The sequence below is a fragment of the Ammospiza caudacuta genome, chromosome 18, assembly GCF_027887145.1.
Source record: "Ammospiza caudacuta isolate bAmmCau1 chromosome 18, bAmmCau1.pri, whole genome shotgun sequence".
Classification (NCBI taxonomy): domain Eukaryota; kingdom Metazoa; phylum Chordata; class Aves; order Passeriformes; family Passerellidae; genus Ammospiza; species Ammospiza caudacuta.
Genome location: NC_080610.1, coordinates 13,569,975 through 13,584,062, shown reverse-complemented (window position 1 = coordinate 13,584,062; position 14,088 = coordinate 13,569,975). Strand labels below are relative to the sequence as shown.

Here is a 14,088-nt window from a genome sequence, read left to right as displayed (position 1 = left end):
TTGGAGCACTTAATCTCAGTTCTTTGGATTTACTGCAGCAAAAACATCATACACAGCCTGCTCCAGCCAAGGTTTTCTAACATCATAATGGCTCCACTTTTTCCCCCACTTTTGGCAATTAACAGTAGGCCTTTGAAATAATTATTTTTGTGGTTTTTGAGCTACTGAAAGTGTGTAGAATGACTTCAAGATGGTTATCTCTTCACTAAACCTCATAGTGAAGCCCTCAGAAACTCTCCAAATGTTTTGTTGAATGTGGACTTCCTGTGGATGTGCCAATATCATGGCAGCTCCTCCTCTAGTACCAGTTTTCTAGGTTGTTGGAAGTGGGTTTTTCCATGCTTAAACTTCCATGATGATGTAACTTCTGTGAGACTAGAAAAGCAAAAATAGCTGACTTCTCATGACAGCAGGTAACATGAGAATAAATTTTGTTGTCAGGCAAAATGAGACCTTTTCTCTTGCTTCACAACCTAAAGGATGTGAAGGACTGAGGAGCAGGACTCGTGGCTGTGCTGATCACACTTGACATCAGAACAGTCATTATTGAATGTTGCATAAATTAAAGGGTGCAATCATCAGCCTGAGCTCTTAGTGAACACAACTGATGGTGTTTTTATGAAACCATTGATGTGTTGCTGTTCTCAGGTTTGATCATTCCTGCAAATTGTGTGTCGCCCCTCGTGAACCTCCTGTCGACGTCCGACCAGTCGCAGCAGCTGGCAGTGCAGCAGCAGCAGATCTGGCAGCAGCACCACCCCCAGAGCATCACCAACCTCAACAACGCATGAGAGGACAAGCTACAGGTGTTGACTTTGGTGTTTGAGGAAAAGGCTGTAAAAGCATATCACTTGCATAAAAATCAGGGACAGATTCCAAAGAAATATAACTTTTTCAGTTCAGTTGTGTCTGAAATACTTTGGGAATAAAGAGATCTAAAAAGGTTGGTAGAACTGAAAGCCAGCAGTTGTTTATGGTGGTGCATCTGTCTTTCCTTATGCTCTCTGTAGTGCTTCCTGTTTGCTTTTACTTTTGGCCTTTTAAGCTACAAACCACAATTTGTTTGAAAATGCTTGAAAATCCCCAAGCAGGCTTTATTTTTATCTTGTCATACAGTGCTCAGGGTTTAACGCAGTGCATCGATGCCATTGCTGTGGGAGATCTCGAATGCATGTATTGAGTATATATATAGAAAATATATATTGGGTTTTTCTCTTCAATTTGAGTTTATAAAAGCATGAAACCTAGAGGTTGCACATCATGCATTCAGGTTCCTTCCCAGTTTCTGTTTGACAGTGCATGTCTTTGGAAACGGGCATGGACGGCATAAACACACGAGACAGGAATTCAGAGAGAAACACAATCTTAGTTGTACAGCATTGGTTATTGCATTTTTATAGTGTTTATACCCAGGTGTTGCATTTTTTCTGGTTCTCTCCTGGGAGTTATATATTTGAGTCTACAACATGTTCTTTTTGTGATAAACATCTTAAATTAAAATTAGCTCATTTTTAATGTATTAATGGTATTCCTAATGTGTACTGCAAAGATGGCTGGATGCCTGTTTTCCTTAAATTGAAGCATTTCCTTAATCTGAGGTGGTTATGGAAACTTAAGTGCAAATTCACTTCCATCTCGCATACAATCTTATATTTTTTACTTCATTAACATAATTTAATTTGTCACTTTTAAGATGAAACCTTACTTGAGCTGTAAATTAGAGAATGGGAAACACTTGAGGGTTCCGCTGTATGTGCTGTTTCTGTTATGTTTAATATGTTGTAAGACATTGTAGAGTTTATCTGGAGCTGTTTAAAAGAAATTGTAATGTACAAATGTGAATAGTCACTTATCTATAATATGGGTAAGTTTTGTTTTGCCTATAATAGTAGATGTTTATAAGAAAGTGAAGGACAATGTTTGTCATTTCTTGCTTGCACAGGTTGCACTATTGAAAAATTGAGATTGTATAAACCTGTCCAAAAAACTACAAGATAATGATCTTGTAGATGTCAAATAAAAGTTATTGTACTAACAAGAAGTGGAGTCTTGTTTAGGCAATCACCATATTCCAAAAAAACTAACAAGTCTGTACAATTGGAATTGGACAGGACTTGGCATGTTCCTGCTCTAACCAGGCTTCTGTCTTGCAGCCCAAACCTCTCGGCTGAACTCGCTAATGAGGCAAGAGCCAAACTCTGTCTAAAGCTCCCTGTGTGTCTTAAGGAAGGCTCAGCTCAGATCCAGAGCAGGATGGCTGCAGGTGTGGCACCTCTGAAGCACTCGGTGAGCCACTCAAAGGTCAGAGTGGGGCAGAAGAAGAGAGTTCCCTTAAGGAATTATCCCTTATTTATTCCATAAATCCCTTATGGAATTATTGCTCCTGAGGCTCTTTATTGCTCCCAGTGCCAGCAGCTCAGTGTGGTCACCAAGGGAAGGAGGGAAGGGAGACCTGGCAGGGAAGGAAGTTTGCCCAATTCCTTCAGCCTTAGCCTGAAGTAGTCAGGAAGGATGAAGCCCCTTCTCCTGCTTGGGATAACTGGAACTGCAGATCTGGAATAATTCCTCTGCCCTCCATGTCCTGCTGCACCTCTGTAAATCCCTGGGGTGCAGGTGCTTGGTTTTGGGGGATCTTCAGTGCTGGGAGCAGGGGAGGGGAGCTGAGCACTGTCACAGCACTGGCAAACTCCAGAGCACAGGGTGTGGGGGAGGCTGTTCTGTGTTCTGTACCCACCAGGGGATGGATTTGGCACCCATTCCAGGAGCAGGGCTGGGATTTTGAAGAGTGTGTTGACAGATTACTACTGCAGCAGACAGCAAACCAAACTGCCAGTAACGACAGGCTGTGTGTGGCTGCTGCTTAATTGTTACTTGCTGGAGAAACTTCTGCCATCTGAGATGGTGACATAACATTTTAGGTCTTGATCCTCAGTAAAATAGTTCTGAAAGTGGTAGACTCACAATTAGCGATTTTTAATTTTTTTTTAAATAATGATTTAAATACACTTGGTTCCTAAGTGCTCTTTTCATCCTGGTGTGTTCACTTTGATTGTTGGGATGAGCAAATCTGATATTCCCTGTATTGATGAGCAAACAGTACTATTTGCTTCAACCTTTTAAACTTCCCATGGACTTGTGTCCCCTGGAGGGGAAAAAAGCAGACAGTACTTCCCAGATCCATAAGAACTGTTCCTGTTGCAGAAATCCATTCCTCTACTTGCTCCTCTTTGCCTGCTCCTTGCAACATCACTGCCTTGGCTTTGCCATCCACTCACTAACACAGCTGCAGCCATGGCTCTGGACTGTTGTAACATCTTGAAAGTTAACATCAAAAAAAGAGAAAGCAGCTTTCAAGCCACAGCAATATTTTCTCTCTTGAAAATTCCTACTCGGTGCTTGGGGTGTGGATTTTGGCATTTGTTCCCTGCATGAGCTGCTGATAAAGCTTGGGGAGAAAGGAAATGTAAATTGCCCTGGATGGGGCAAGAACAGTGACTGGTGTCCCTTTGCAGCACTGCCTGTGAGACAAACATCTTCCTGGGGAGGACAAAACGACCAATTATTACATCATAAATTGATTACCAGGCCAGGCAAGGGTGGTCTCTGTGTTTTCCTGCTTGTGGGGTATTGATCTGCTTTGTACAAAATGAAATACAAAATGCTCTGTACATCTGAAATGGACATAGAGCCTATAAAGGACAGGGGGCTCTGGGAACAGGGGCAATGCCATGTGTAAAATGGCAGCAACTTCTGACTGTGTGCATTTTGGAATTGTGCTGCAGAAGGGGAAGGTGCATACTTGAGTTGATTTGGGAACTGAAACCCCAAATTTTGGGTTCTTTTCTCTAACTGTCCCTTGACAGCAACTCAATTATGACTTGTTAACTAGTTTCACAATTAAGATATGTCTGGCATGATAAATGCAATTATAACCCCCTCAAAGCCTCCTTGCACTGCAATTATTCCACATTTTCCAGAGGCTGTGTGGTTCATCGGGAACACACTCCTCTTGTAAGGACTGAAAGTTCCCCAAAGATGCAAGTTCTCTGTTCCATGTGTAGTATTTTCTTTGTAAATGGAGAAATCTCTGCAACCTGTAAACGCTTGTTCAAGTGAATTATCAAGGGGTTTTGTATTTTTCTTTTGTGTTTGGAATAACTTCACTTGGCTCCCAGTGCAGTCTGTACATAAATAGAGCCTGTTTGTATATAGAGGTGTTAAAGGCTACTGAATTATTGAATGTAAATAACTCTCGTTTTCCTCTGTGGTTTTTTCCTTCATGACCTTCCCAAGATGTATTCCTATTTTCTCAACCTGCCACATGGGCAGCTTGTGTGTACTTTGAAATATATATAGAGCATATATAAACCTTCCAGGGTGTGTGTGTACATTGTAGATGTTATGTGTTGTCATATTTTTTTAATTCAAAAATTTCATTGTCTGTCTCCCATGATCCTTTTGATACTCTGTGGGTTTATTCTGCATTTTTAGTGTAAAATGCATTCCCCTGAGAGAAATGGACCCAATGTCTTTCAGTGATGCATGTTCACTTGGTGGCTGTATCACAGAAACAAATATTTGAGTTTTCATGCAGATTGTTTCCTTCAGTCTTTCAGAACTTGAGCTTTAATCCTAGAAACATTTCTATTTTCTTCCACTCACTGGTATCCCCAGCTGTGCATTCAGTGAGCTCCAAAAATCAGAGTTCTAGAATTAAGTTCTAACACATCAAAGTCTATTACTGCTTTCATATTAAGTGTGAGCTGTCTTAAAAGTGCTCTAGAATGGCAGTGATTGAGAGCAGAAAAATGTGTCTATTGTAGCATTTTCCTGGGAAAACTCTGAGCTTCCTGTCATGTCTAAAATGCAAAATGAGCGTAATGAAACTTTCTTACCTTGGGAAAAAAAACAGTGCCAGTTTTTAATTGCCAGGTAAAAATAATCTATTTCCATGGAGGTTGGAGATGAATAAGAAATCCCATTAATTGTCTCTCAGTTATCCCTTGAGCTCCCAGCAGCTGTCCCGTGGGTTTGGCCCTTCCCCAGCTGCAGGGCAGGACTGTGGCCCTGCAGTTGTTCCTGAATTCAGTGGTTTGCTAAATCTGAGCCAGGGCCAGAAGTGTGCAGCTGCAAACAGCAACAAAATCCTTCTGGCACTTTCTGTGGTCACCGTGAGCTTTAAACGGGGAGTGCTGAGAGCTCAGGGGGTGCTGGGGTCCCTGCAGGGGGACGGGGCTGGCAGCAGGGACAAAGTGACACAAGCAGGGCCCGACAAAGCGACACAAAGTGACACAAGCACGGCCCAGCGGGACCTGGGAAACCTCGGGGCTGCCCTTCCCTGGGAGCAGCATCGGCCCCAGGGTGGGAAATGAGTTGAAAAGCAGCAATTTTCTTCTTGGAGGAGAAAAACAGGGATGAAAAGGCTGCAAGGTGCTGTTTCTCAGCCCCACTTACAACAGCTGCAGGCAGGTTGCCCTAAAAGCTTCTGCTGAATAGAGATGTAAAAACCTGCAGAGGAATTCCTGGGTGTGATGTGCTTCCCTATTTCTTTATTGGACCAAAATAATTTTTGATTGAAAGGGATTTGAGGCACCGCTAAGATTCAAGAATAGGGACTGGACAGGGTTAAGCTGAGGCCAAAATTCATGGAAGAAATCTTTTGCCTGCTGTGTCCTGAGCTGATATCCAGGATTCTGTGAACCTGGCACCCTGTGTGTGAAGGATGCTGAGATGTCTGGGGGGAAGCTCAAAGGGAAGCATTTGGTGCACTTAAAACAGGCAGCTAAACCAAAATACAGAAGCGTGTTCCGATTTAAGTGATGTCCTGCAGTGTCAATACCTGAACCAGTGTGTGTTCCATTTTATTTTGTAAGAGCTGACTTTGGTTGTGCCTCTGAACTTGGCTGTGCTTAGGGCATCACTGCAGTGACAGGGACCTTGTGGAGGAGTAGTTTTCCTACACTTAATTTGTACTGGGAAGGATAAAGAGACATTTCTGCTGCCATTTCTGATGCCATATATATTTATGTCTCTTCTTCCTGTCTTGGAGAAGATAACCAGGAAAATGCCAGCTTCCTTGCAGTCACAGAATCGCATTTTTATTTGCCAAGTAATTTGATTTATTTTTCAGTCATTGCCATATTGAGTTTTATTGGAGGTGGGTGTTCACTGCCTCAGCACCTTCCCTGTGCCCCAACCCTGCAGTAACTCTGGGAATCTGCTCTGTGCAAAGGATACACTGATTTTTTGGGTTTTGCTACTAGTGCTTGCTCAGTCTCCACCTTTAAGGGTCCAAGGTGACAGAATCCCAAAGCCACGCAGGATTTCAGCTGAGTTGTGTGAGGTGTTTTTATGTTTTTATTGCCTGCCCTGATGGGAACCTTTGCCAAGCTGAAAGCCTCCATCCTGCAGCCTGGGGTTGTCCCAAATGTCCCCAGAGCAGCAGGACTTGGAGTGCCTGGCAGTAAAACATCAGCAGTGTTTGAAAAGATTTATACCGATGACAAACGGAAACATGATGGACTCCATACTCAGTTCTTTCTTTTTTGGTAAAAAAATTGTTCAATAAATTAAGTTGGTTGCTACTTTGGGATTTTTTTTTCTTTCCCCTTTTAATTTTCTGTTCTGGAACTTGCCCGCAGAGATGCTGGAACGCCTTTCAGCAGCACATCTACACCCATTGAGCACCCTCACTGCCACACCATTTTAGGATCCCTCAGACCAGCAGAAGTCATGTTCTAGGGATCCAAACAGCTTTTCTTTCCATCCACTTGAATCCTGGCACTTAACCTGGTTAATGTCACTGGTAAATCAAACTGGTTTTATTGGTAGTTAAGAGCAGACTCACAACATTCTTGAAGTGCTAATTGTGTTTGGCTTAAAAAAGAGAGGAGGGTTTATAAAAAATATATCAAGATTGGAAAGTATCAACTTCATATTTTATGCATATTTTATGCAAAGTATGAAAATAGTTTTCCTTTATCCAAAGAGTTAGTCTGGGGTAAACAGACTAATCTTAGTTTTGTACATCATTTAACATTGACTTTTATTCTCGTTTTCCCCAAATATGGAAAAATGATGATGCCAAGATCTCAGCAATAAATGAAGATGCCCAAACCTCAGAATTTAATTATTCATTTTCACAAAGCAGTAGACTTTGTTCTGTAAGTAAGGGAGAAATTTCTTAAGAGAGGTTTTGGTTGGCTCCTTTCCAGCATGTAAATAATACACCTTAAAAATGCTAGCGAGGCAGTGCAGGAGCTGACAGCCTCTTCCTTTGGAAGTCCAGCTCTGGTTTGTGAGTTCCTCCCACATTTATAAAGTGGAAGAACCAACTTTGCCTGCTAAATGCACAAGGAATTGCAGGGCATGAGCAGAGCTCTGTGTCAGCTCAGCCAGAGTGAGTTAAGTCATAAACCAGGGTGCAAGGGATTGAATCCCTCCTGGGTAAGGAACACAAACAGTGGAGCAGTGGAACGGTGACGATCTGAGCCTGCACAATTCCCTCTCCATGTGGGAATGCTGGGCTCTGGGACAGGGCAGACCTGCTCCGTGCAGGGGCCCTGGCATCGGGACCTTCCTGGCACCATCTCCTGCCTGCTTTGGTGAGGGCCCCAGCTCTGCTGCCCCCAGCCCGGGCTGCTGAGCCACTCCCACCCCCCGGCCCTTTGCTGCTCAGCCCTGGTCTCCTCCTTCCCCTGTGCCCGGGGAAAAGCCCACCCCAGCCCAGGAGCTCCTGGAGAGGATGCCGGGCCTGGCCTGGCCCCCCGCAGCCCCTCAGGGCCTCGGGCTCGGTGTTGGATCGCTGGCAGGGCTCGGCCTCGCTCTGCGCTGCTCCAATTCCCGACCTCGCCATCGGCTCACCCGCGTCTGCCAGGGCTGTAAATCCTTCACATCCGGGCTTGTCCCTCCTCTCTGAGCGCACCCAGCGCGGGGGCAGCGGGCAGAGGCTGCAGCGTCTGCCGGGGCCGGCCCGGGCTCCGTGGGGAGCACCCACAGCCTGTCCCCTCCCGGAGACCCGGGGGGGCCTCTCCTTCTTGCTTTTGCAGAGGGAAGAAGGGGTTTTTAGGCAGTGTGCCAGGGCAGGAGGCTGCTGTCGCTCTTCAGGTGGATGTTTAGGCAGAGTTTGATCGTTTGGCTCTCTAAAAACACTTTGTGTTCAGCATCACCCTGTCCCAGTGCCTCCACCGGAGAGGGGATTGGCACTGCCAGGCTCTGTCCCGGGCTGGGCACACGGGCTTCACACCACTGAATCTCTCACTTGGCAAGGGATTTCAGGGCTGTCCCTTCTGCTCTGAGCAGTGTCCGGGGCAGGAGCTCAGCACTCGGGTTGGACTCATCCTGGCAAAGCCGTGTCTGGGCTGTGGGCTGGTGAGGGAAGGATAAGGACGTGCCATGCCCGGCAGTGCCAGCCGAGGGCTGTGTGGCACCACAGGCACCGAGGGGCCGCCGTGCCACACACAGTGCTCAGACTGTGCTGTCCTGTCACCCTGATTCACCTCCTGCTCTTCCTCCTTCCCCCTTCACCCTGCTCTTCTCTCCCCTCCACCAACTCTGGGTTGATGTGAAGCTCCACATTCCTTTCCCTGCAGTCATTTCCATTTTCCAGCCCTGGGCTTTGCTTTCACTCTCTCCTCTACTTCCTCTGCTCAAATGACCAGTCCCAAAGCAATTAGGGATGCTCAGTCGGTGCTACAGAGAGGCTCTGAGGGACAGAGGTGTTTGTGATTATTCGTTTCAGGCATTTGATACTGCTCAGGTGACACTTGCTTTGCACTCAGGTGGTTTTCTGTGGGGCTGAACCCCAGCGTGTCCCTTCAATCTGTGATTTGAATCTGCAGCTCTCACGGGTGCCACGTGGATGATTATTTCTCATGGACAGGGGTGTTTGACACCAGCCTGCTCCAGGAATCCCTCCAGGCGAGCCAGCACAGCTTGGCTGCTGTGGATTCCTGCGCTCCCAGACGCAGAGCAGGTTCAGGAGCTTTCCCAGACAGGGCTGGGATGAAAGAAAATTCTCAGAGCCTGCTCTGCCCCAGCCAAAGGGTGGGGTATTCCCTGCCCCGGGCCCGCAGCAGCGCGGGGAGGAGGCAGGGGCAGGGCCAGCCCGGCAGTGCCAGCTCACTCCTTGGCACAGCCTTCAAGGGCTCAGGAGTGGGAGGGGAGCGGGAGTCCAGCCCACAGGGCGAGAAGGGAGAGTCCTTCCAGGCAAACTGCAGGAATCGGGCAGGGTGGAGCACTCGTTTGTCTGGAAAGATGATGCAGAGAAGCCCTGTAATGTGGGGATAAAGTGATATTCCATCCCTGCAAGGAAGGAGGAGCCCCTTGGCCCAAACCCCACCATCAGCCTGGCTGCCTGTGCCCAGCAGAGCAGAGAGACCTCTCCTCTCCTCTCCTCTCCTCTCCTCTCCTCTCCTCTCCTCTCCTCTCCTCTCCTCTCCTCTCCTCTCCTCTCCTCTCCTCTCCTCTCCTCTCCTCTCCTCTCCTCTCCTCTCCTCTCCTCTCCTCTCCTCTCCTCTCCTCTCCTCTCCTCTCCTCTCCTCTCCTCTCCTCTCCTCTCCTCTCCTCTCCTCTCCTCTCCTCTCCTCTCCTCTCCTCTCCTCTCCTCTCCTCTCCTCTCCTCTCCTCTCTCTGTAGTTTTATTTGCCAAGGAAAATGAAGCAGTTCCATTTCTACTCGAATATTTCTTTGCTGGTTTTCATTGGAATCTGGGCTGGTTTTGATATTGCTGCCTGGTGCTTGTTTGCCTGGCAAACTGCAAAGAGGAAAACTTTCATTAGAGAGATTCCAGGCCTGTGCTTTTGTGGCTGCGGGCTTGGAAACTTCTCATTCCCCCTCCGTGCTCCTGCAGCCAGAGCAGGGGAGCGCAGCCTCTCTACTCACACTGTCTCAGAGGTAAACCCAGAGCACCACCGAGGCCTCTTTATTTTCAACCTTTCCAGCCCCTTTTGACAGCTTTTCAGGTGCTGTTTGCTTTTCCTGCCGCCGGTGCAGCGCCCCGGAGGCAGAGCGTCCCCTCGGAGGTGGTCGGGCAGCAGCGCGGCCATGCGGAGCAGCTGTGTCTGCCTGGCACGGCCGCTGCGCTTGGCAGCCACACAAAGGACTCAGGAGGGGCAGGAAAACAAGGCTGCGAGGGAAAGTCGCTCCGGATAACGCGGCATCTGGCCCCGGCAGGAACCATCTCCAAGTGGGGAGCGGGGCTGGACTGGGAAAGAAGTTTGTCAGGGAGGATTTAAGGGGGAAAGCCTGTCCGGAATAGGAATCCACCTGGAATAGGAATCCACCTGGAATTGTTGCAGGGATTTCCTGGGCCTGGCTCTGGCTGCTGCTGCTCTTTCCTCAGGAGAGGAGCAATCCAGAGCTGCCAGGGGGATTTTGAGCTGCAAGAAGGCAATAAGGTGGAGCTGGGGAACGTGTATTTTCATTCAGGATTAGGTTGAGCATTTTGGGGAGGATGGGGCAGTAGGCAGCAAATGTCAGCCAGGAAAGGCAGATCACAGAGGAAGGACACCAAGGGCTGTCAGCTTTCCCTTGGGAACAAAAAAAGCACGAGGGAAACTTTGTGGCATCAGCAGGAAGCTGTTGCGGGGAACAGAGAAAGGAATGGAAGGAGCTGTAGCAAAGCGATAAGAAAGAGCAACATAGATGCCAAAAAAGCACAAAATGCACAATTTTCCCTCTGTGCCAGGGTCCCAGGGACGTGCTGGGTGTTCTGGGGAAGGAAAGGTTCTGCACCAGGAGCTGCTGGCTCATTACAATCCCCGTGAGAAAGGTACTCAGCTCTGCAAAGCTCCTTTGAAAATGCTGTTTGTTAAAGCTGACACTCGCCTCTACCACTTGTGCTTTCCACAGAGGTTAAACCTTGCCTTCACCCAAGACTTAAAAAGCTTAATTTTCAGTCTAGGCCTACCAGAGGCTTTGATGATGTTAGTTGTAGCACCAGAGCAGTTTGGAGACTCTAACATTAAATTGGTGCTGAGCAATTTGAAGGTGCATCTGTGGTTATTTTGTATAAGATGCTGGATCACCAGAAATGCAGGGATAAGCATTTGAATATTAACTCCCTCTAGGAAAAGGAACAAACTTCCCACTTCTTTCCCCTTGCTGCTACATGGGGCTCTGTGGTGGGTAAGGGACAGTTAGAATACCCCCAAGTCACTCAATTCATTAAGCCTGACAACAATTAATTACATTAAAATTAATGCGCAAATTTAACGTTTTACACACGTCAAAGACATGCCAGGAAAAAAAAGGGTCTTGCTGTGCCATCTTTAATTCTTCTCACTGTTGATGTAACCCAAGGTGATAGGGAACAAGGCGATTTGTGCTCCTCATTTGCAGGTCCCCATGGGTGTTACAGCACCGCTCTGTGCTGACTATTTCGCTTTGTTTCCAGATAAAAGGGGACAAACGAGTTTGTTTCACAGCATGGCCCAAGGCCCCCGGCTCTGTGGCAGAGCACCTTCCAACATCCCACTTTGCATGTTGTATTCCTTACACCCTCGCCCAGGGCCATGGCACCGACCCCGGAGCTTTGGGAAGGGAAAACCTCCCTCAAATCAGTCACAGCTCTGGCTAAGCAAGGGCTGCAGGCAAACTCTGTGGAAACATTGGCTGCTCAGAATTCCCAGTGGTTTGGGAGGAGCAGAGGTGAGGAAGTCAAACCAGGAGAGGGAACAGAGAAAATACCAAGAGAAGAAAGGGGAGGGGGACAGAGTGAGTGTTGCAGATATTACACAACTCAGAAGAGGCAGCTGTACCTGGAAAATGGAAAATTCATCATCAGTGCTTCTTGTGGTGACTGAAGAGACAGACACATCTTCCTGTCCATCCTCCCTTGCTGGAAAACAGCAGTTCACACCTTTATTTTTAAGTTACATCTTAGTGTGCAGAAGGCTTGCAAATGTCACCTGTGTGATAAAATGGCTCTGCTGCATTTCCTGCTCTGTGACTTGGCCACTTGGTGATGAAGAGCTGCTTTTGCTGGCAGTGAACACGGCCGAGCCATCAGGCTGCAGAGCAGGGACTGCAGCTTGTGCACACAGCCTGGGAGCTGCTGGAGCTGCCACACTCGGGCACAGTTTGGGTGTGCAGAGCACAACTCCAGCCCGGGACATCACACAAGGTGAAACCGCAGCAGCCCCTCCGAGGGAGCTCCACTCTGTGGTCACCCTGCTGAGCAGCCAGCCCAGGCCTGAGCACAATCGTGGTTTTGTTCTTGTGGCCACACCTGGCTCAGAACAACTGCAGAGAGCCCTCAGAGCACATGGCAGATGGGAAAAACTTGCAGGTACTTCCTACCCTGCAGTGAGTGCCAAAAAATCGAGTAAAGTCATCTTAAATAGAGTCTGAGGCCAAGCAGCAAGTTTGTCCTTTACCTGGGTCTTGTGTCCTGTGCCACCACTGCTGCCTGTGCCCAGAACACTGCAGAGCAAACATCAGATACCAGATCTGACACTGGTCCTGCTCACAGGACAAACGGTGCTACCGCACAAGCCTGAGCATCTCAACAAACCTGGCCCCCACACCTTGCTCCAAAGCTCGCAGTGCCTTGTGCTGAAGGAAGAACAAACTTCACAGGACTTTTTCCACATCCCTCTTGCAATATTGGATATTTTGAAGCTGTCTTTATAAAACCCAGGCAAAACACAGGGGATCTTGTCCTTCACAGTGTTGCTCTGAGCGCAGTTTTGTGGAGTTGGTGCAAAGCTGTGAAAAGCACGGCAAGCTCGGAGTGCTCCCATTCCGCTCTCACTTGGTGTGACTGCAAACAACCACAGGATGGAAAATCCCAGAGTGGTGTGCAGGACTTCGCTGCCCTTCCAGAATTCAACAGAAAGGCTGTTATTTACAAATCTGGAATGGAGCTTTGGGTTTGCAGAGTTCTCACACCGTGAGGGTTTACCAGTGCAGCCTTTTAGGGCTCTAAGAAGAATTACACAGTTGTAATCACAAGCACCAGTGTGAAACTACTGTCCCTGAGTGTGTAATTCTGAGCCTGGGGCTCTCAGGACCCCTCTGTAACAGACCAGAGCATGGATCAGTTGTAAGGACAGTCAGTGCCAGTCTGGAATTCACCAGGATCGCTGGAGTCAAGTATTTGGTGTGGAAATATAATACAACGGTGTTTCATCTGGGACCAGTCAGAATTTTCAGATGTTTCTTTCATGCAGTGCACAGTCAGCAGGGCATGAGCTGGGGGCTCAAAGGCTGCTCCTCTTTTCCCATTCTTCCTTAATTCTCCTTTATGCAGAGGAAATCATCTGATTGCTCCGTGTCTCTGTGATGGAGATGTTACCTGCTTCCCTCTGCAGGCCCGGCCACTCTGGGCCTGGGTCAGTGCCACTCACCAGGAATGTGCTCTGATCTCCAAGAAGCAGGATCGGGCTCGCCGTGCTTGCTGGCACTGCCATTAGAAGCAGTATGAGGCCATGGATGGACATTAAGTAGCACATACAATAAAAGTATCAGATCTCAGGGTGCCTGCTGGTAAAATGTACCTGGGGGTCAGATGTGGAGGGTCTCAGGCTGTGCACCCAAAGAGAGATTGTCCAGATCCCAGGCAGTTTTGTTGGGATAAATCTGGAACAATTTTCGAGTGCATTTCATATTAATTAACAGAAAGAGCAAACCTGAATATCTTGCAGTGAAAAGGATGAGTTCTGATGGCAGACGTATGCTGGAAAGCTTCATCATTTAACCTGATTTAAAAAAAAATTTTGGTGGGGAAGTTTTACTGCCGCTTGCAAGCAGAAAATGTGCCAATTGTCAACGAGATCCATATTTTTTTAGTCCCTCAGAAGCTGCAATCCACATTAACCTTCCACCTTCAAGCGGAGAGAACTAGTGGTTTGGAAAAAAAAATAAAAAAAGAAATAAAGGGCTTTTTTTTTTTTTTCTTGGCGGCATCTAGGGGGGCGGGTGAGAAAAAAAAAATCTTTTATTTTATAATTATCAACAGGTATTTTCCACGGAGATTGGCGGGGGGGTGAACGCGGGGTGAACGCCCGGCCTGAGGTGAGGGGGAGGCGGGAAGGCGGCGGCGCGCGGGCCTCCCTGAGGGCCGCCGGGGCTGGCAGGGGCCGCCGC

General features: G+C 47.7%; 1 protein-coding gene across 4 annotated transcripts in view; it reads left to right on the top strand.

The window, feature by feature from the left end:
• Positions 1–4,372, top strand: part of SBNO1 (strawberry notch homolog 1) — a 31,206-nt gene extending 26,834 nt beyond the window's left edge. For all 4 annotated transcript variants that reach the window (XM_058816967.1, XM_058816969.1, XM_058816970.1 and 1 more), the window contains one exon: positions 649–4,372. In XM_058816967.1, the coding sequence (XP_058672950.1) occupies positions 649–791 (143 nt within the window). In that variant the 3' untranslated portion in view covers positions 792–4,372. The remainder of the gene's footprint in view (positions 1–648) is intronic.
• The last annotated feature ends 9,716 nt before the right edge of the window (positions 4,373–14,088 follow it).